This window comes from Diospyros lotus, chromosome 11 (assembly GCF_014633365.1).
Source record: "Diospyros lotus cultivar Yz01 chromosome 11, ASM1463336v1, whole genome shotgun sequence".
In the NCBI taxonomy this organism is placed as follows: domain Eukaryota; kingdom Viridiplantae; phylum Streptophyta; class Magnoliopsida; order Ericales; family Ebenaceae; genus Diospyros; species Diospyros lotus.
Window position 1 is genome coordinate 14,948,494 of NC_068348.1, and position 24,035 is coordinate 14,972,528.

At 37.5% G+C, this 24,035-nt stretch overlaps 1 protein-coding gene across 1 annotated transcript in view; it reads right to left on the minus strand.

Moving 5' to 3' along the window:
- Positions 1 to 4,509: 4,509 nt before the first annotated feature.
- Positions 4,510 to 24,035, minus strand: part of LOC127812743 (uncharacterized) — a 29,707-nt gene continuing 10,181 nt past the window's right edge. The window contains 2 exon segments of the mRNA XM_052353264.1: positions 4,510 to 4,703; positions 4,823 to 4,916. Coding sequence (XP_052209224.1) covers positions 4,510 to 4,703; positions 4,823 to 4,916 — 288 coding nt within the window.

Here is a 24,035-nt window from a genome sequence, read left to right on the forward strand (position 1 = left end):
AGTGATTGGCTCTAGTGCAAGTGGGAGAATGTTAGTGTAGGTGCTCTAGACCCAATCAGATTGGGCATGTTGTACACTCACAATTGTAATCATGTTTATTATTTGAATAAGGAGTTGTTCAAATTCACAAGAAGTCATTCTATTAGTTTTTTGTTATTATTGTAATAATCAAATGAAACTAGATAGAAGTCCATATGATGTATAATGTGATTAATCTATAAAGATGTGAGATGATGCATCACAGTTTCTAGACATTATTAAACGTCCCAAGTCGTAGCGATGTGAAGAATGGACATTGATAATTGCGGTAAGACTTGTATGTGCTATGGTTTTGCTATGTGATAGCAATGGGGGTCTCACACCCATAGGCATGGGATGCCTAGACAAGTACCTAGATGACCAATGTTGGAGAACATGTCACTGGACATGACTCGCCATGAGAATCCATTTTATTTATATGTTGATGGAATTCTCATACGAGATGGGTGTAACTAATCTTTGGACCTGAGGTTGTCACGGTCATCTCATAAGAAGACTCGCACAAAAAATCCATTCCAAGAATCATATCAAAATCTTGGATTTCTAATGATGTAAGTTCAAGTGCAAAATAACTATCACACAACTCAACCTTTCCTTCCCTATATCCCATGCTAGTTTTTACTTGTTTCCCTAAAGGAGTAGCCACAAGCATAGGACATTCCAAATCCTCCAATTCCAAATTCAAACTTTGTATCAACGCATGTGAAATGAATGGATGTGTCGATCCAGGATCAATTAACACTCGCACAGGTGTATTGAGAAAGATCAGTGTACCTTGTATGACCGACGGGCTTGCCTTAGCATCCTCCCTCGTCAGATGATACACCCGGCCTCGTCGCGGTTCTTAGCCTCCTTTGCCTACACCCGCTTGTTCAACTTGCTTCCTCTGTGGACAGTCCCTTGAAAAATGACTAATCTTCTGACAGTTGAAACACTTGGGTCCCTTGGGACAATCACGGACTAAGTGGTCACTCCTTCCACACGAATAACACCCTTGAGTCCAGCTTTGTCATGCCCATCCAAGATGGAACTTTTGACACTTGGGACACCTACTCTTAGGCTTAAAGTTTCCTCCTCGGACTCCTAAGTGATGCTTCCTTCCATTGTTCTTGTCCTTGGGTTCCTGCACTTCTGTCTTTAAACCATTCATTCGCATAAGATTACTTTCAATCGTTAAAGCTTGCATAACAACCTCCGAATAAGTGCGGGCCCCTAAAGAACATAATGCCAGCTGTATCTCAAGTCTTAACCCACTAAGAAATTTCTGAGATTTTGCCTCTTCATCCAAATTATAAACAGGCATGTATTTAATTAACCGAGAAAAACTATCTTCATACTGGGCGACTGACATATCCCCAATTTGTTTCAAATTCATAAATTCTCAGCTCTTTTCCAACTTCTTGCAAAAAGTGAAATACTTAGTGTAGAATAATTCCTTAAACTGAGTCCATGTGACAACTGGCATACCTTGTCTCGTAAGGCCAGGCAAAGTCCTTTGCATCATTCGCCACCAATGGTCCACCTCATCCCGAAGCATGAAAGTGGCACAAATTACTTTCTCATCTTCCCTACATCCAATGAAATCAAAAATCTTTTCGAGTTGTTCTATCCAATACTCACTTTCACTTAGGTCAGCGCTTCCCCTTCCTCGAAAAATAGGGGGACTTAATCGTTGGAATCGGTCGACGACATCTGTCGCCTGAGGAATACTTTGACCCGTTGGCCGAGTCCCTTGCATATATGTGACCACGTGTTCCAAAACTCGCTCCACCCGATCTATATGATCCTCACTTCCCTGACCTCTACCTTGAGAAGAATTTCCCTGAGACAACTCTACTCCCTCTTCCTGGGGACATCATGTCTCCTCCTCCTGATTGCCACCCCTTCGTCTAAGAGTTTGGGATCGTCTAGTGTTCACCATTTGAAACATCCACAAAGTTTATAAGAACAATATTTAAGAATCACCTGTTTGAACCCATACAATAAAGTAACTAAACTTGTCTTATGCAAATCATAATTGAAGCTACTAAAATCCTCGAAGAAAATAACATCACCCTTAGGGTTAGATCAAATGCTTCTCACAAACTACCTTTCCTTAGGTCCTTAAATACCTACATCTTCCAAGGATCTACAAGGTCTTTCTCAAATCCTATCCTTCTTACTAGGCATACTCTTTGCCCAAAATCCCCAAAGGTCTACATACTCTGTTCATGTCTATTTACACAATACTTTTTGAAAGTAAAGTAAGATCGCTACGGGGCAAGCAGCGTAGTTCAAAAATTTGAACCTTACCCCGATCCCGGCGATTGGATCAACGTCGAAATCAAATCATTCACAAACAAATAAATAAATCTAACCTTTAGATTATCGAGTCGTTCGCGGATTCGAGCCGTCCAAGCGTCCGGCCTCTAACTCGTGATACGCGGCACGCGTCCGTTGGCAAGGAGAGCGGAATAGGAGTGCTAGCTCCTTCTCCTTTGCGCGGCTTGTGTATGGACGGTAAAAGAACACCCACGTTTCAAATCGATGCCAAAAGAAACGGGAAAGAGTGAACGGCAATGCGTTTTTCAACTCTTGAAAAATGACACCAAAAATCACCTCTATAATGGGCAACCTATAAAATGATATTTATAATGAAATATCCTAGGGTTTCTAAAACCCTAATGGATTGGGCTAGCCCATTAATTCTAATTTAATTAGAATCATAAGTGGGCTTATTCTAGTCCAACTAGAAATATAATTAAATGGCCCAATCCTTTTATAGGTTAAATAAAATATTATGGCCCAAATCTAATTCAAGCCCAAATATATTTTATTTAATATTTGGCCCAAATCTAATTTGGTCCAAATATAATATTTAATATTTGGCCCAAATCTAATTTAGTCCAAATATAATATTTATTTTAATATTTGGCCCAAATCCAATTTAGTCCAAATATAATATTTAATTTAATATTTGGCCCAAATCTAATTTAGTCCAAATATTAACTTAAGCCCAAAAACTATTTTATTTCCTATTTGCCACTCCAACAAATAGAAAATCATTAAATTAGAAACTCCTTCCTAATTTAATCAAATGCCATTTTTAGGAAACTCTTTCCATTACGACGACTCCTCGTCATATCGACGTCATTACGTCTATCTATTCTTTTTCCGTGAGAACCTACGACGGTACAACTTCTTGCCGAAGTGTCCCACTTAACCATACGTCCACTCTCCTGGTTTAAGCCAGGGACCGTGCCTATTGCGTATGACTCATTAGGCTTCCGAATATGTTGGCAATGTGTCGGTACGAACACATAAGACAAGATTGGCCTCTAGCAAGGCGTCATGCCTACCCAATTATTCAGAAGGATTCATAATCCGCAAATAACCTTTCACGAGCATGGTTACCGTGTAATACGATCCTCTCGTCAATGCATCTTATGTGATGTCAAGTATGGCGATGTGTTGCTTGATAATGATCACATGAGTTTTCTTCGGTCTTTCGGATATCTTCACTTAATAGAAAGTGAATCAATAACTCCTTATTGATCTCTTTCACCATGGCCATGGATTTAAAGTGAATATCCACCGAAGGCGCCTTAGATACATCATCCTCTATCAAGGGATAGACGAGTCCCATCTTGGCTATGCACCCATCTCCATAAGCCTCATGATATACCCAACGATCGCCCACGTGCAGCCTTTGTCTAGGCCCATCGAAACGATGTCAAAGCATACCAATCTTCTTATGAGATGACCGTGACAACCTCAGGTCCAAGGATTAGTTACACCCATCTCGTATGAGAATTTCATCAACATATAACCAAAATGGATTCTCATGGCGAGTCATGTCCAGTGACACGTTCTCCAACATTGGTCACCTATGTACTTGTCTAGGCATCCCCATGCCTATGGGTGTGAGATCCCCATTGCTATCACATAGCAAAAACATAGCACATACAAGTCTTACAGCAATTGTCAATGTCCATTCTTGACATTGCTACGACTTGGGACGTTTAATGATGTCTATAAACTGTGATGCATCATCTCACATCTTTATAGATTATTCACAGTATACATCATATGGACTTCTATCTAGTTTCATTCGGTTATTACAATAATAACAAGAAACTAATAGAATGACTTCTTGTGAATTTGAATAACTCCTTATTCAAATAATAACATGATTACAATTGTCAGTGTACAACATGCCCAATCTGATTGGGTCTAGAGCACCTACACTAACACTTTTGTACTTCATATTAGACCACCATATCCTTGTTATACATATGCACAACTATTTTTTTAAACACTACCACCTATGTCACCCAAGTTTGCTATATTATCCATTACACCATCCAAAATTCCCCCAAGTAAGGGGTAAGTGTTATGCCTATCCTACCATCATTAATATATTACAACATATCCAATTAGACCTCTATTATACATATTTACAACTCACAAAATTTTCTAACCCCGGGTAAACTACTCTTCCTTAGATTCGGATGCAGTGGGCGACGTGAGTTCCCTCTCTTCAGGAAAATCCACAAGATCATCTACTTTTATTGGCATATCCCCAATCCCTTGGTTCTGCTCCGCCTCACGCAAATGGTCTACAAAGGTCTCGAGGTTCGGGTAGATGGCTTGCTCTAAAAGTCCATGTGCTAGTCCCTGTATATCTGGGGTCAATATGGATACTAAGTAACCTATCTGGAGCTCTACTATATATGGGAGTGCTAGGCCTGGTGGGACTTCCTGTATGATGGAACAACTATGTCAAGAAAGGTTCCTAGAGCACCAGCAAGCTGCATGACAAGTCCTTGAAGTATTGCAGTCCACCATCCTGTGATAGCCCTTTGGCGTTGGTTTTCTATGTCATGGGGATCCATATCCTATTACACACCAAAAACCTCAATGTCAGTCAAATCATATCTTATTTAAAACCATGACAAACCCGCTCTGATACCACTATAATGCCTCCTCGTCTCAAGTAACACGGTAGGTTTACACCTAATTGCCCAAGAGGAGTTAGGAAACCCTAGCAGCGAAAACATTGGATCGAACCTGTCGAAATATTTATTGGGTTCCCATACAAGCTAAACATGCACAAACATTTCGTTAAAATAAAATATAAGTCTAGCATAACAAAAGAAGTACAATCTTTGAATAAGTACATCACTTCTGAAATAAAATTACATATAATGACAAAATAACATTTAAACATCCATAGACTCATTCCCATTTGCCTCCCTCGCTTCCTTAGCTCCTGGTACACCAAACATACTTGGAACGCGAAACGTTCCAGGGGCATCAACCCAAGTTAGATTATATAAATCTAAGTGAGATGGTTTCAAGAAAAGAACAGTTCATGTATGAAATGCAAGTATGCAAAGATGAAACCCCCTTTGTGGAAGCCATGCCAGGGTGTTACAATCACCCCCGTGCATGCCATGCTCACCTCAAACATGCATATGTGACTCCAAGAGCCACTCATGGAGGCCACTAACTTTCCACAAACAACCACATGCCATGAAGTGATGAAATAAGTGAAATAGCATGCTAAACAAAAAAAGTAAGTGAGTATGTCCACATATAACACAAATGATTCAAAGGATGAACAATATGAAGCACAAATGATGTAGAAAACCACTCACACTTGCTGTAATTCTTGTCGGTCCACCGATTCTACGAAATTAAGCCCTATTAAGCTGTAGTTTCATATAGTTCGTGTCACCAAACCAGAATATTTTTACATAGGATCATAGGAAATGATTTAAGAAGCAAACTATAAAAATTTTAGAGTAAGAATCCTAGCCACGCGCCCTCACGTGCCACCAGAAGGGTGGCCACACATGGCCACGTGCAGCCGCGGCAGGTGCGTGCGTTACACGCGCTGACTCCCTGGTTCTTATGGATTCTTCTTTCGATGTTTAAAACGGCTATAACTTTTTCATTCTAACTCCAATTTGCCTTCTGTTTGAACCTATGGACTCCCCTTTCAGTGTACTACGACACTACAGAAAGAAAAGTGGCTTTCGTTTTTGGTTTCTCCTCTGATTTGGTGATTTCGCAATCTAGTCTCTCTATTTTGGCCTCCTTTGCTTTCTTTTCTTGGATCCTTCTTTACTTTTCTCTCCCACTTTTTACTCTATGTGGCCCTTCTTTCTACCCCTTTTATAGTCCTTTATCCCCAAGTTTTAAGATCACACTTAGCCCTTAAGTTATCTATTTTGCTTCCCTAGTAATGATGGCTATCTTTGAAATTCTTTCACTTGATTCTTTCTTTCTTTAAAAGCCTTTCATTCTTCCAATCCCTTGCCTCCAATTGCCCCTCACGTGGCCTCCAAGACAACTCTCCTTATCCTTTCCTTTTGGTGAACCAATATAATTCCTCTAAGTTCCATTTACTTTTGACTTTAAGGTGAAAGTAATTATTATTATCACAAAGCTTTAAGACTTTTATGGTTAACTCCCAATTCCATTTCTCCAACTCAAGACTTCTTAAATAAGCCTTTATCATTGCAAATATTCTTATTGTTGCAGAAATTAACCTTTGATATTTGCATTTGAGTCCTTAAAACCATTCTCATTTACACTTAAATCCAAAACTTCCATTAAAACACTTTATTGCATCATCTAATCTTTACATTAAATTTTGGGGTATTACAGACGTTATTTTCCGTCCATACACAAGCCAAAAAAAGGAGAAGGATCTAGCACTCCTATTCTGCTCTCCTTGCCAACAGACCCATGCCGCGTATCACGAGTTAGAGGCCAGACGCTTGGACGGCTCGAATCTGCGAACGACTCTATAATCTAAAGGTTAGATTTATTTTAATTTGTATGTAAATGATTTGATTTCGACGTTGATCCAATCGCCGGGATCGGGGTAAGGTTCAAAATTTTTTGAACTACGCTGCTTGCCCTGTAGCGATCTTGCTTTACTATCACTTCTTAACTATTGTTCTCCTACCCTATATATATAAGTGGAAAGAGTAGAGTTTAGGGAACAATTACTTTGCTATGACCAATCACACATAATGCCATCATTTCTTTTACGTAGGTTCATTGGTACTCACCCCATACACTGCACTAGGGTGTGTAATGGGCATGTCTATGCTTCTTTGCGACTAAACCTTTCTGAATGAGACTCTATGAGGTTTAGTGGTCCTCCCTCTCGTGTCCCGTGATGGCATGTACTGGACGTCCAAAGTCCCACTTCTCCTAAGCAATGAACTAAAATTCCCATGTGACTAAATGAACGGGGCATACAATGACATCCATCTAACCCTGACGAGATCTACAAGTCTAAGGTAGTCCAGGAGGTCGGGACATAACCCATCCCCTAGTCCGTAGGTACATGTAACATCCTGCATTGAGCGATAGGAAGAACCGAAACAACTTACCCTAATGGGCTTATGTGAACTTTCCAGGGAGTCACTCATCCTTGAGCTTCCCTAGCTCAAGCACGCTTAACCCAAGAGTTCCTTGCTTACATTCAGCCCAAAATGTATCGAGCTAGTGTTGTTTCCATCCTTACTTATCATCGATATATACTACAATTCTCTGGGCTCTTGGGGGTATTACATTCTCCCCCTTGAGCACATGACGTCCTTGTCATGCGACCTTATAACTGGTCCAAGATCTTCTCCCCTTTTAGAGGCTACCATCCTAGAAGCCTGTCAAGAGCCTCTCCTTATTAGGCCCTCGTGCCCCGGCACCACTCCCCGCCTTCATCGGACCGCCTTCACTAAGGGTCGGCTCTGATACCACCTGTAACATCTTGCATCGAGCGATAGGAAGGAGCGAAACAACTTACCCTGATGGGCCTATGCGAACTTCCCATGGGGTGAGAATGTAAAGATTTGGAAAATAATAATAATATTAGTAATAATAATTCAATTAAAAAAAGAAATATAAATAAATAAATAAAATAAAATAATATATATAAATATAAAAATATAAAAAGAAAAGGGGGAGGTGTGCAGGAAGCCCCCCCCCCCCCCCCCAAAAATCATTTCTCTTTCTCTTGGATTCTTGTTGATTTCTCGCAATCTAGCCATTCGATCTTCCATCCGACTTCACTTTCACCGTTAAAGAGCCCTCGATCTTCAAGGAGGTAAGTGTTTTGATTTGATCTTCCTAGGTTTTCTATTATTTCATGGGAGGTATGTATATAGGCGCAATTTGGGTTTTGGTTGATTGTTTAAAGTCAGATTTACGGAGATCTGACCGTTGGATTTGCTTGGTTTTGGGACATGTTAGTCGGAATACTTGAGGGTGTCGGATGGTAGTCTCAGATTGCTAGAAATTGCTGGCTACGATGGTTGGCGGCGACTAGCAGTGAGTTTTATTTTTGGCAAAAAATTTAACCCTAGATCTACGAAAATCTAGCCGTCCGATCTTTGTCATTTTTGGGTATGTTGGTTGCCTAGGTGCTGCGCACCTCATGGTAGCCTTCGATCGTCGAAAAAGATACCGATGACTGGTGAACTGTGATGGGCAGAACATGTCCCTATGTTGGTCAAAAATTAATTCTTAGATCTATAAAAATCTAACCGTCTGATGGCTATCATTTTGAGATATGTCGATGTTCGTGGTGAGGGCTTCGAATCAGTATGCTGGTTAGCCATATTTCGCTGGCCAGCGGTGATAGATTTTTCGGAAGGAAAAAAGAAAAGAAAAAGAAAAGAAAATAAGAAAAAGGGAGGGTTTTTGGGGTTGGGCAGGTTGAGTAAGGTTTTGGCCTAGGATGGCAGGGCCCAATTGGTTTATAGAATGGCCTAATGTGTTGGGCATGGTTTGACCTAGTTGTGGCAGCCCTTGAGCTGGCCCACTCAACTTGTTTTCCCTTCTTGTTGCTTGTCTGTGAACCTAGGATAACTTGGTTAGGTTGGTCCTACTTAGGATATCGACATTAGTCTATTTTGGATTCTCTTTAGGTCTATTGGAATTGGCTATGAGATTGGCGAGTCACTTTGTTGATCGAAGTTCTAAGGATGAAGCCTTATTAGATGACTCACGACCGAGCAAGACTGAACCCGAGTGTGTTCTCGGCTAGCCTATGATGATGACTTGGGTCTATCCCGAATCTTGATTTCTAATGGATTCATTTTATTCTGAGGCTAGTACATTGCAAATCTTTTTTAAGCCATCTATTAAATCACTAATTAATTAATTATTATGTTTTTAAAAATTTACCAATTGAGTTATAAATATAAATATTTATGTATTTTGAAAAAGAGAAACTTTAAAAAATATTATCTATATTAAAAGAAATCTAGTTTATGGGTGAATATAGAAATATATATATATTATTCTTATTACAGCCTATAAGTGGGTGTGTAGTTCCACTATACACTTACGTGTAGCATACAAGGCGAGGCATGATGGCGAAGTCGATGGCTAAACTCGGTGAATTCCATGGCGCCAAATTCAAATATTGTGCAAGCCAAGGTATAAAATAACCAATTTAGGGTGTTAGGCAATAGTTAGGATTTTCGATAATTTTTATTACGTCGCTACTTTTATTACCCAAATGTGACCACCCCATTCTATTTATTGTAGGCTTGGATTCCCAAGATTTTACTCGATCTTCTCCCCAGGCTGGGACTTGAGTCGTTCCTTCCTAGGTGAGTAGAAATGATATGTTATGTTTACCTTATTTTGTGCACTTACATACTGTTCCATGCATAACTTGTATATGATTTTTATATACGAATCATAAAAAAACACTTTTAAATTTTCTAAAATGCATGAAATATTTTCATCCTACTGGGAGAGACATAAACAAAAAAATACCCTAACTGATTCTTGTTTTTGAGTATGTGAAATATTGAATGATATGGTGCATTTTGAGCACCACATGAAATGATTAATGGTTATAACTTGTGCATTAAGTAGGGTATCATTTGCATTATTATTAGAGGACTATCTAGTAGATTCCTTTGTGACTCATAGTAGGAAAAGATCATGGTACTGTGAGGTTTGGCATGCTAAGGCCATGAGAGACACGGATAGTATGTTTTAGCACTGCTATCATGTGGGTTATTATGGTATTATAGTGTGATGATGATGTATGTGCCAGTATATGTACTTATGTGCATGTGTGTATAGGCGCTAGACCTGTTTCTACTAGTGTGTCCTCAGTTTTAATACATGCATCACATATAAAAAGTATAGGAGATTTTGGTGGTTAGTGAGCAACTTATGGGGGTTGTCTCTGTTGAGTTCTAACCTAGTCAAGAGGGGGTGAATTGACACCTTTTCAAAACTCTATTGCAAAAATTATGCACGTATATATATGAGAAAACAAATTTAATACAAACCAAAATTGTAGTTGAGAGTACGGGAGCACTTAAATACTAGATGGATAATATGATATCTACCTGCTGTGCTAGTATGTGCTTTGGTCCAATATACTCTTCAAATTACAACTTGGTGAAAACAAATGATTTGAATGCACACAATAACAAGTCTTTACATAAACCAAATGGAATATTGAATGAGTACAAAGAATGATCAATTAAAGCAAATCAAAATATAATCAAAATAACCACCAAGAATGTAGGCCTTAGGATTCGGCCACTTCAGATAGCATAAGACGAAAAACAAACAAGTATAATCAAGCAAGAATAAGTAAGTGTGAAGAGAAGAAGAACACAACGATGTATAGTGGTTCGGTCCTTATGGCTTACATCCACTACCTAAGGATTTCCTTCCTTAGGATTTTCAACCAAATCCACTATATGAACTTTTGTTACAACCACACAAATCCTTCACTTGGCTTCACCACCACCAAACTACTTCTGGAGTCCCACACTTACTAGTTTGGATTTTGTACGCTCTTTACAAGATACAAGAATAGTAGTGATTGAGAAATAGGGTTCTCTCAAAAATAATACAATGAAGTGTAGAGAACTCTCTTAGTTTTCTCTCAAGAAGATAGAGGAAGAGAAAGATTTAGAGAGAATGAAAATCTCGACCAATAATGTCGAAAATAATAGGGCTTCCAAAAGTTGTTCCAAAGCCTTCAAGAGACCCTTTTATATAGTGTTAGAGTAGGCTTTTCTTGATCAATCTCAGCCCTCCATGTGTCAAGTCTTCAAGCCAATCTCAGCCCTTCATATTGAATTCTTGATTTACCTTCCATAATCAGCTAACTTGATTGATCTTCGAGACCTTTGACTTTTGTTGATCTCCAATCATCCTTGCATGAGCAAATCAACTCCAGTAATGCATGGTTGACTTTAAGAATCAAAATCCTTCATAATTCTTGCAAAATCGTCCATAAATCAGAAATGATCAATTTTGACTTTTAGTTGATCTTCAAACACCTTTGATTGAGCAATTGACCCCTTAGCTTCCATAACAAGAATAACTGATTTGAAATTTGAATTTAAATCTCCAAATGGTGTAAAATGCAACCAAATATTCTCAAATAATGAGGCAAATTTGTCCAATAATGAAGATATCAATTATAACTTCAAAAGCCCTTAATTGATCAAGTTTCCATACTAAAAATGTTGACAAGTTGAGAATCGATTTGTGTAGCTGAATATATGCAAGATATCCTTAGAATATTCTCCCATAATGACGATATCAATTAGCCATAATGGGTAGGATACTTGATTCCATGATTTGAGTCTCCATATCCTTTTAATGAGAGAGAATCAGCAATAAAGGAAAGTAATATCTATCAAGGTTTAACTTTCAAACCTTAATTTCCTCCATTAATGTTGAACAATAAGGTTGAATCCTTAACTTCTCCATTTGAATGTAATTCAAAAAATTCTTCCATATTTAACTGAGTAGAGGAGCTTATAGGAACCTTTAAATTTACTCCATGATTCTCTTACCATACCTAGACCAACAAGATGATGTAGCCTTGGTGAGTGTGCTCCATGTGTGTAACGACCCGTTAGAGGGCCTAGCATTTATTTAAGAATTATTTAATTAATTATTGAGAATTAATTAAGAGAATTTGCCAATTAAATTTTAATGTGGCAATTTAGAGATTTTTCATTGAGAGAATAGCATTTAAAGAGCATTTAATTCTAGTTATTTATTGTGGAAATTAAATGATAGGACATGCGGGTCATTTAGCAAATTGTGATTAGAAGTTAATTATCTAATTAAAGTTATATTGAGAATGGGAATCCATGTGTATGAAAGCTTTGAGTTTAAGAGTCTCCTAGTTCCAACAGGAGAAGGTTTTAAGAGTCTCCAAGTTCAGGTGGGAGATTGAGAGATGGCTTTTAGGGCTTCCCATGCCATTATATATAGATCATAAGCCTTATTTTTCTTTTCAAGACGCATAGAGGAAGATCAGAAAGAGAGCTCAAGAGAGTTAGCAGTGAGTCTTGCATAAGGGAAGTTAGTTGCAATCGTTGATCCGATAGATCATAAGGCAAGTATTCTTCTGTAATCCCTTTCATTACAGGATCATGATAGTTCGTTTTCATAATTTTTAAGACTCTCGTTTTGATTCTCAGTTTATCAGCCAATTTATATATTCCTATATGTGTGTTTAGATTAGCGTATTAACGGCTTCCTTGAGCAAGCATCTATCCCTGTAAAACATTCTTACCGGATCATGATTCAATGTTAAATCTCAATTTTTCAGTAACTCTTTTGTTGAGTTTCAGTTGTTACAGGCAGTGCATGTATATATATATATATATATTTATATGTGCGTGTGTGTATAACAGTGAGTGCATGAAGAAGATATGCATGATTCTTGTAGCAATTCTTTTAAATATGATCTCCAAATCATGTTAGCATATGTTCTCAAATTAAACAAGACTCTTCGTTCTTGTTCTCAGATCTTTATCAGTTGTGTTTACAGGCGTATGTATATGTGCAGTTATATCCATACCTAGTGAGTTTGATAATGGTGCATAAATCTTTCAGCGTTTGCTTTCAGAAATGATCTCTAATTCATCCTTAAGTTAGTTCATGTCAATTGGGATTGTTCTCCCAAGATTTCTTTCAGAATGGTGTAGCAATGTTAAGTTTTGATTCAAGATGTAGTCTCTGCTATCGTGGGTTTTATTTCTTATGAGATTCCAGACATTCGAATGAGTCTTGTGTCATTCGAATGAGTTTTGAGGCATCCGAATGAATTCTCAGTGTTATTGTAAGTTTTTCCCTTATAATGTATCAGTCATTCGAATGAGTCATTTGTCATTCGAATGAGTCATGTATTATCATATCATTCGTATGTGTTTTTGAAGTTTTGAGTCTGTCATTCGAATGAGTTTTCTTGTCATTCGAATGAGCCCTTAAAGATTTGAGTAAGCTATTGCTTTGTGTAGTCTAGCATTCGAATGAGTCTCTCCGTCATTCAAATGACCCGCGAGTATCCCATTAATTCATTCGAATGAGGGTACTATTGCATTCGAATGAGTCATTTTTTGCCAGTTCAAAAGTTAGAAAATTGTCAAATTCATTCGAATGAATTTGTGATTCATTCGAATGAGTCCTTGATCAAATCTGAATAGCCTTTGTTAAATATCATCTATCATTCGAATGAGCCTTTGTCATTCGAATGAGTTTCTGCCATTCGAATGAGCTTGCTGTGGTCCATTTTTTTCATTCGAATGGGCTGCTGCTTCATTCGAATTACTCCTTATACTTTCTCAATCATCCGAATAGTATCATATGGCATCCGAATGGCTTCCAATAAATTCTTGATGCAAGTCTTAAATTTAATATAAATATTCAATTATTCATATATTCAATTTTTATGCCAAGATATGATAAAGTCCAAATGCCATGCCCATACCTAGAAATTACAGAATCTTTGTATCTCAATATAACTGGTAAAAAAAAATCACATACCATGTTTAACAATTAATTATGACATGATCAGCATTTCTCTGTGAGTTTATGTGCATACATTTTGGTATGAGCATTGAACATGACTTTATATGGAGCACTATATATCGTGTGCTAGCATGTATATGAGCATTGCATTGCATTGTGCGCGCCAAGCGACTTAGTCCACGGGGATTTCATCAGTTTTAGTTTCAGCTCAGTTTATGAGTTTCCCGCTAGGGGCATATTGCCCACACTATGTGCTTATTTCTGTTTACAGGATTCAGATTAGTCAGGTATGTTTTATCACATTATGTGGGCCTATGAGCCAAAGTTGCATACCTGCATTTAGTTTACAGTTTATGGGCATTACATTTTATGAATGCAAATAGACAGTGATTATACAGTACAAGTTCAGTGAATTATTTATCAGTATCGATATTCTTCGATTCAGCTTCAGTTATTCTTTCAAGCTTATTACTTGCTGAGCTTTGTAGCTCATCTTATACTCTTCACCCCTTCAGGTTCTAGCAGGAGAGTACCAGATGTGGTGTAACACCCCCTCTCCTAGAACTGCCCGAGAAGAGGTGTTACTGGGGATAATAAAATAAACCAACTGATAACTGAATTCTGATACCAATACTGTATATATCAATTAACTATAATAAGACTCTGAGTCAACAAAAACTGAAATCATAACTGCGTCTAAGGGACATCCCTAAACTGGAATATAAAATAAATCTAAACTGATCAAGCACTAACTAATAAACTAACAACTAATAACTCCCAGACATCTTTGGTCTTGAGCGGCTCCATGTACACACACTACTGGACACTGCTGCTAGGCCCCACATCTGGTACTCCCCCACTAGGACCTGGAGTGGTGAAGAGTACAAGGTGAGCTACAAAGCTCAGCAAGTAATAAACTGGAAAGAATAACTGAAGCTGAATCGAAGAATATCGATACTGATAAAAATACTTACTGAACTTGAACTGAGAGGTATAATAATCACTGAATGGCATTTATAAGATGTAATGCACATAAGCTGTAAACTAAATGCAGGTATGCAACTTTGGCCCATAGGCCCACATAACTGTAACACATACCTGACTGATCTGAGTCCTGCAAACATAAAAACTGTAAGCACATACTTTGGGCAATATGCCCCTAGCTCCCTGGTCGACATCAGGCGAGCATCTCATAACTGAGATATAATTGTACTGATACTAGTGGGATCCCCGCGGACAAGCCGCCTGGCGCGCATAATGCAATGCTCATATAAATGCTAGCACACGATATGTAGTGCTCCACATAAGTCATGCTCAATGCTCATACAATGCGTATGCACATAATCTCACAAAATAATGCTGACCATGTCATAATGAACTGCTAAACATGGTATATGATTTTTACTAGAAATATTGAGATTCAAATATTCTGAAATTTCTGAATATAGGCATGGCATATTGGATTTTGTTATATCTTGGCATAAAAATTCAATATTTGAATAATTGAATATTTATATTAAATTTAATACTTGAATCAAGAATTTATTGGAAGCTATTTGGATGCCATTTGATACTATTTGGATGATTGAGAAAGTCTAAGGAGGAAATTTGAATGAAAAATAGCTCATTCGAATGAAAAAAATGGATTTCAGCAAGCTCATTCGAATGGCAGAAAACTCATTCGAATGACAGAGACTCGTTCGAATGACAGAAGGCTCATTCGAATGACTGATGATATTCAAAGGCTATTCGGATCTGATCTGGGACTCATTCGAATGACTCTCAAATTCATTCGAATGAATTTTGAAAATTTCCAACTTTTGAACTGGCAAAAAGCGACTCATTCGAATGCAACAGTAACCTTATTCGAATCAATTTGAAGATCATTCGAATGACAAGAAGGCTCATTCGAATGCTAAGCTATACAAAGCAACAACTTACTCACATCTTCAAGGGCTCATTCGAATGACAACAAGGCTCATTCGAATGACAGTCATAAACCTCAAAAATTCAAACGAATGATACGATATCTCAGGACTCATTCGAATGACTGATACATTACAAGGAAAAACATTACGATAACACTAAAACTTATTCGGATGCTTTGAAATTCATTCGAATGACTCAAGGCTTATTCGAATGACTGGATTCTTATCAGATATACAGCTTACGATAACAGAGATCAAAACTTGAATCAAAACTTAGCTTCACTACACCATTCCAAAAGAAATCTTGGAAGAACAATCCCAATTGATATATAAACAACTTGAGGGATGATTTACTGATCATAACTAATGTAAACATTGCAAGGAATATATACATGAACTGGCTGGTACTCACTGTACGCATGTAAATACATATATAAACATGCACTGAACTGAAATAACTCACTGTAACGCACATATATGAATATACATGCACTGGAACTGATTCAATTATGGAAATCTGATATCCAACTCAATCAAGGCCTGTAGGAAAGGATTACAGGGAAAGGATACTTGCCTTATGATCTTCTTGATCGACTTAATGATCTCACGAGAGCCTCCTATGCAAGACTTGAACTCACTGCTCGCGCCTATATATATATATACACTGACTGTAACATAAATCTGAAACTTAAACGAAGAACTGCTGGAACTGATGATCGAATGCTAATATATGATCTCGTAAGAAAAGTTTACAGGGAGAATAACTTGCCTTACGACCTCCTTAATCGACTCAATGATCTCCCGAGAGCCTTCTATGCAAATCCTTGAACTCACTGATTGCTTCGTGGCTCTCTGTTCTTGCGGCGTGAAGAACATATGGCTTATGGAAGTTTATATATGTATAAAGAGAAAACAACCCTAGAAAGCCTTCACAATCTCCTTATACAACTAGGAGTCTTCCAATCCGAATCCTCCTTACGTATGGATTCATTAACCCTTAATCACACTAATTCTGTTTAACAATTAAACTCTAATATTAAATCCTTAAATGACCAACACGTCCTTGCATTTAATCTTCTCAATAATTAAATATAATTTAAATGCTATTTTCTCAATTAAATCTCTAAATTGCCACATTAACAATTAATTGGCAAAAATTCTCCAAACAAAACTAATTAAGAAATTCAATAATTTCTAAATAAAAATCTAAACCCTCTAATGGGTCGTTACATGTGGGGCCTAGCAGTAGTGGTCTATAATGTGTGTACATGGAGCCGCTCAAGATAAAAGATGTCTGGGAGTCTGTTGAGTTTTGTCAGTTTAGATCTATTTTACATTTCAATTGGGGGATTGTCCCTTAGTCAGAGTTTATGGTTTTCAGTTTTGTTGACTCAGAGTTTTATTTCAGTTGATTGAGATATTCATTATGGTATCAGATTTCAGTTTAACAGTTAGTTTTATTTTATTTTCCCTGTAGCACCTTTTCTCGGGCAATTCTAGGAGAGGGGGTGTTACAGTATTGGTATCAGAGAGGTGTTTTGAGGAGTCTCCCGTACACACATAGGATGTTGGGTAGAGTTAGGACTTGTGTCCATCAGTTAGATATGTTAGCCCAATTAGCAGTATTCTAACCCTAAGTGATGATGCAGAAAGATGAGTAATAGAAATGGATGACCCCGGACTCATAGTCAAGCTATTTTTATTCCGGTGGAAGTTCCAATATCCATGCCTAACTCGCCAGGAGAGTCCAATCACGATCTATGGCAAGGAATTGCTGAGATGCAAGGTATGTTAGTAGGATTTATGAGGGTGGTAGATACCCTAGTTATTAATTAGGCAATGACAAGTTCCCCAAGAAGTAGGAAGTAGTAGAGGAGATAAGCCAGTCGCTCCAGCAACTCCAGTTGTGGAGGTAGATACAGGGAGTCAGCTATTAAAGGATTTCATGGCCTTCCGACCATCATCATTCCATGGAGGCACAGATATAGCAGCAGTTGAGAATTGGATGCTATCGATTGTATAGACGATCGCCGGGTGCAACTTAGCACATTTTTGTGTAGAGGTGATGCCGAGAGATGGTGGAAGACTACCTGCCAAAGGTTTGGTAATCAAGAACCCACATGGGTCGAGTTCCAGCAAGTGTTCAATGATGCTTATTTCCAGCATAGGTCAAGGACTAGAAAGTTTTTGAGTTCGTTGAGTTAGTGTAAGGTACCAAGACAGTGGCCCAATACGAGGCAGAGTTTACAGCCTTGACTAGATAGGTCTCAAACTTAGTGCCACTGAAGCAAAGAAGGCTGCTAAATTTCAGAAAGAATTACGTGCTAATATTTGCCACGCTTTTAGAGGAGCTCAGATGGTGGATTATGCCATAGTAGTTCAGCAAGAATATGCTATCAAGAGAGATGTTTGAGAATTGTGAGATCGAGGTACATGATAAAAAGCTATTTGTAGACTTAGAAATTCTTGATGTTAGGAATTTTTATTTGATGCTTGGTGTGGATTGATTGTCACGAAATTATGTAAGAGTTGACCATCGACAGAAGATTATTGACTTTGATCTACCTTGACAGCTGATTCAGATATGTAAAGGAGTCAAGCCTATGGCTACGATTTCTATGGTCTCAGTGATGAAAGTAGAGAAGTTGATGCGCGATGGATATGAAGCTTACCTAGGTTTTGTTACCTCAGATGAGGGAAGCAAGAGGAAGTTGTTTGGGGTGCCAGTAGTACGAGATTTCTCAGATGTTTTCCATGATGAATTACCAGGATTACCTACTTAAAGAGGAGCAGAGTTTACTATTGAGTTATTTTCTGGTACGTAGTCTATCTCTAAGGCTCCATATCGAATGGCACCTAATGAGCTAAAGGAGTTGAAAGCCCAATTATAAGAATTAATAGAAAAGGGTTTTATCAGACCCAGTTCATCCCCGTAGTGTGCACCAGTATTGTTCGTGAGGAAGAAAGATGGATCTTTAAGGTTGTGCATAGATTATTGCCAGTTGAATCAGGTGACAGTGAAGAATAAGTATCCTTTACCTCGAGTGGATGATTTATTAGACCAATTGCGAGGAACTAAGGTATTTCGAAGATAGATTTGAGATCAGGATATCACCAGGTGTGAGTCAAAGATGATGATATTCAGAAGACTGCTTTTAGGACTCGCTATGGACACTGAATTGTGGTGATGCCAATTGGGTTAACGAATGCTCCGGTTGTTTTCATGGATTTGATGAATCGAGTTCTACGTGAGTACCTAGATTGCTTCATTATTATCTTCATAGATGATATTCTAGTTTACTCACCTAATGTGGAGGAGCATACAAAGCATCTTACTTCGGTACTATAGAGGCTCAGGGAAGAGCAACTGTACGCCAAGTTCAGTAAGTGTGAGTTTTGGCTCACTCAGATTGGATTTCTAGGCTATGTGGTGTTTGGAGATGGTGTTTCAGTAGATCTAGACAAGACTAAAGCAGTTATGGATTGGCCGAGACCTACGACAGTGACAGAGATACGTAGTTTTCTAGGTTTTGCAGGCTATTATAGACGATTCATTGAGGGATTTGCTCGTTTATGTTCCCCCGTGACTAAGCTAACAAGAAAATGAGAGAAGTTTGAATGGAATGTTGCGTGTGAACGTGCTTTCCAAGAATTAAAGTAGAAGTTGACTACCACACTAGTCTTAGCTATACCAGGAAGTGGAGAGAAATATTCCATTTACAGCGATGCATCCCATTTAGATTTGGGTTGCGTATTGATGCAAGAGGGTTGAGTTAATGTTTATGCTTTAGACAATTGAAGAAACATGAGGTGAATTAACCTACTCATGATTTGGAGCTGGTAGCAGTAGTATTTGCATTGAAGATACGACGACACTATTTATATGGTGAGAAAAGTTGAGATTTATATAGATCACAAGAGCTTACATTATCTCTTATCCCAGAAAAAAATTGAACATGAGGCAAAGACGTTGGGTCGAGTTATTTAAGGACTTCGACTGTGAGATTCCATACCATCCAAAAAAAAAGGCTAACGTAGTAGCTGATGCTTTGAGTCGGCGAGGAGCTTCTATGGCTACGACGATAGTTCAAGAATGAAAGTTATTGGAGAAATTGAGTGCTCTATCTATTTCAACCCAGAGGATAGTACAGTGATGAGTTGCGCTTATATGAGGGTGCAACCCGTGTTGTTTGATTTAATCAAGGACAAGCAATCAAAAGATGAGAATGTGGCACAAATTTTGGCAGACATTGAGAAATTTTCTCCTTTAAGATATACTCTACAGAGTGATGGTATACTCTTATTTCAGGCATGTATTTGTATACTCGATGATGGAAATCTTAAGCAAGAGATTTTGAATGAAGCACCAAGGGTCGTTATATTATTCATCCAGGTGTTGCGAAGATGTACCATAACCTTAAGCGAGAGTATTGGTGGAGTGATATGAAGAAAGATGTAGCCAAATATGTTTCACAATGTTCAATATGCCAACAAGTTAAAGCGGAACATCAAAAACCCGTAGGTTTATTAGTTCCATTACCTATTCCAGAGTGGAAATGGGATAATGTTGCTATGAATTTTTGTGATAGGTTTACCTAGAATTATTAGGGGCTATGATGTTATATGGGTGATTGTTGATCGTATGACTAAATCAACCCATTTTCTGCCTATTAAGAAGACTTATCCATTGAATAGATTTGCTAGAATTTATATGGAGGAGATTGTGAAATTAAACGATGTTCCATCCAACATTATACCAGATCGAGATCCTCATTTTACTTCTCATTTTTGGGGAGCTTTGCATGAGGCATTGGGATCATAGTTGAAGTTTAGTACAATAATTCATCCGCAGATAGACAATCAGTTAGAAAGCACTGTCAGGACTCTCAAGGACATGTTGAGAGCTTGTGTTCTAGAATTTCAAGGTAGTTAGGATGAGCATTTGCCTTTTGGTGGAATTTTCCTACAATAATAGTTTTCATTCAAGTATTGGAATGTTCGTATGAGGCTTTGTATGGACGACCATGTCGATCGCCGCTATGTTGGGAAGAGATTAAAGATAGGGCTTTGTTAGGTCCTGAAATTGTTAAGCAAACCACAGAAAAGATCTGAGTGATCAAAGTAAGAATGAAAACAGCCCAAGACAGACAAAAAAGTTATGCAAACAAACGACGACGAGACCTCGATCTTGAGATAAGCGACCATGTTTGGTTGAGAGTCATTCCTATTAAAGGAGTTCACATATTTAGCGTAATAGGGAAGCTTAGTCCTCGTTACATTGGTTCGTTTGAGATTTTGAGATGGATAGGGACTTTGGCATATGAGTTAGCTTTGTCACCTCAGTTGTCCCATGTTCATAACGTGTTTCACGTTTCGATGTTGAGAAAGTATGTGCTAGATCCTCAGCATGTAATTGATTTTCAGAATCTTGAAATTAGAGAAGACGTGTCTTATGAAGAGATGCTTACTAGTATTTTAGAACGGAAGGAGAAGACTTTGAGGAACCGATCAATTCCTCTTGTAAAAGTGCAATGACAGCGACACTCATCAAAAGAGGCAATGTGAGAATTAGAAGAAGAAATGAGGCATCTTTACCCCTTGTTATTCGAGTAACTAGGTACGAATTTGGAGGACCAAATTCTTTTAAGGAGGGATTTGGAGTCAGAGTTTATGGTTTTCAGTTTTGTTGACTCAGAGTTTTATTTCAATTGATTGAGATATTCATTATGGTATCAGATTTCAGTTTAATAGTTAGTTTTATTTTATTTTCCTCGTAACACCTTTTCTCGGGCAGTTTTAGGAGAGGGGGTGTTACAACATGGTTGCCATGTCATCAAAATTCCACATTAACAATGCCATGTCGCCAAGTTACATATATGGAAACTCCATATAGTGGACTACTCTATTCTCCTCAAAAACTTCCATATAAATCTTTTGAACTTTCCATATATGAACAAGAATTCCATATATATATCTTCTAGACTTTCATTCCAAGAAGAACTTTCCATACATAGCTCAAATACTCAAATTTCTAGAAAGGTCTCTAAAAACTTGTTTCCATATATAATGAAATCTTTATATAAATATAAGAAGTTTCCATCTATAATCTGTGTCACTAGAGAACAGCTTTGTAAGCCTTACGAAGGCTTCATGATTTGTTAGTACGTAAAATATAAATGTATATTCACATTCACACATGCCAATCATCAATCATCAAAATCTACACTCAATAGTCTCTAAGCACCTATTTTTCCTACACTATGTTTTCCTTGAACCTCAAATTATGTAAACTTATGATACATATACTCGTTGTTCATCTAACTATTATGTTTTTGTATCTATGATGTTCACCCTAACATTTTTATTACATACTCTCCTAGTGGGCATGACATACCTTATACTCACAAGTCCACAAGACTCACCCTTTTTTTTAAAAATATTTTCAAGAGATTCTTCTTTTGAATACTGGTCCAGTAGATCTTCTGGTATGATGTTAGACTTCTTTTGATTACTGATTTGATATAGGATGCTTTATGGAGACGCACATGTATTATCGAGTCTATTATTTTGTACTTTATTTTTGTGGTACAAAATTGTGCCAAAAGCCCGAGATATAGGACTGTATATGTATTTATGACAGCATGATGATGGAAATTCATTTTTTTTGTGTAGTTGTTATATATGAGATATTGAATATTTTGTGGAAAGTTGATATAGTATTTTATTCCATGTCTCAACGTTTTTTCAGTAATATTAATGCTTTTAGCAAATCGAGTCAGAGAAGAGGCTTACTAATCCACGGTGGGGCCGCTAAGCCTAGGGATTAGTGTCGGTCATGACTTATTAGAGATCAGGTCGTGACAGTACATTGTTATTCATGCAATTATTTCCTACTCTCATAATTTTCATAATTTTACATAAATAACTGCTTTACCCCCCAAAAGTTGAGATAAATAAACATCCCCAAGATAAACACACTAGGAAGCTAAGTTTTCTTTGTATATATGTGTGTGCAAGTACTCACAAAATGCACAACTCTAGCTTGAGAGAATCAAGTCCTACGCGCAATGATTAGCTCATAGGCAGTGAGGTGGTACTCATTGACTGCTACGCTACCCTGCACATTTATTTATCAAAACAACAACCAAATTTATCAAACATTAATCCTTTTGTTAAAGCAGGTATAGGGCGATTATACTCGCCAGTGTGCGAGTGTGCGTGTAGTACAATTTTAAATTTATAATTCGGTGAGTCCGAGTCGGTTCACAGGGAGATTATTTTGGATGAAAAAAGAAATCACTGAATATTTGATTTTAAGAGGTGATTAAGATAATCTAAAGGAAATGATTAAAACTAAATTAACAATGAGTTTAAGTAGCTTGGGTCAAGACAATTTCAGTGTCAAAACCAATTAATTCCCAACTTAATAGAAAAGATCAATAATATTCATCTGAATTAAGTTTTGCAGATCTATGAGTAATTTTAGTTCAAGATAATGATAATTCTTGTTTAAGCAATCTCCATACATGGCATGGAAATTCTAAGTCAAGCAATTATCATAAATTGAATTATATCCCACAGATAGAATTTATAGGTACAGATTAATCATTTGGGCTTGGGTATGAAAACATTTCCAGGTCTAGCAATCTCCATACGTGGCATGGAAACTCTAAGTTAGGCTTATGCTCCAATCCAAACTCAAAAATACACTATACGCACACTGCTCAAATTAAATCAGATTAATATTACACAATTGAAGCGCAGCTTTCTTTGGGAATCATTGGCGTTGGACACTGTCCTTGCCTTAACCCAAGATCGGATTTAGCTACTCATCTTCATTTTTAAAATAAATTGGCAGGAATTTAAATGACGGGAATTAAAAGACAGTATTTAAAAGACTATTTTTTAACCGACCATATAGGCGGTAGATAATGAAAAGACAAGAATTGAAAGACTATTTTTTAACCGACCATATAGGCGGTTTATAATGAAAAGACAAGAATTGAAAGACTATTTTTTAACCGACCATATAGGCGGTTTATAATGAAAAGACAAGAATTGAAAGACTATTTTTTTAACCGACCATATAGGCGGTATATAATGAAAAGACAAGAATTGAAAGACTATTTTTTTAACCGACCATATAGGCGGTATATAATGAAAAGACAAGAATTGAAAGACTATTTTTTTAACCGACCATATAGGCGGTTTATAATGAAAAGACAATATTTAAAGACAATATTCAACCGACCATAT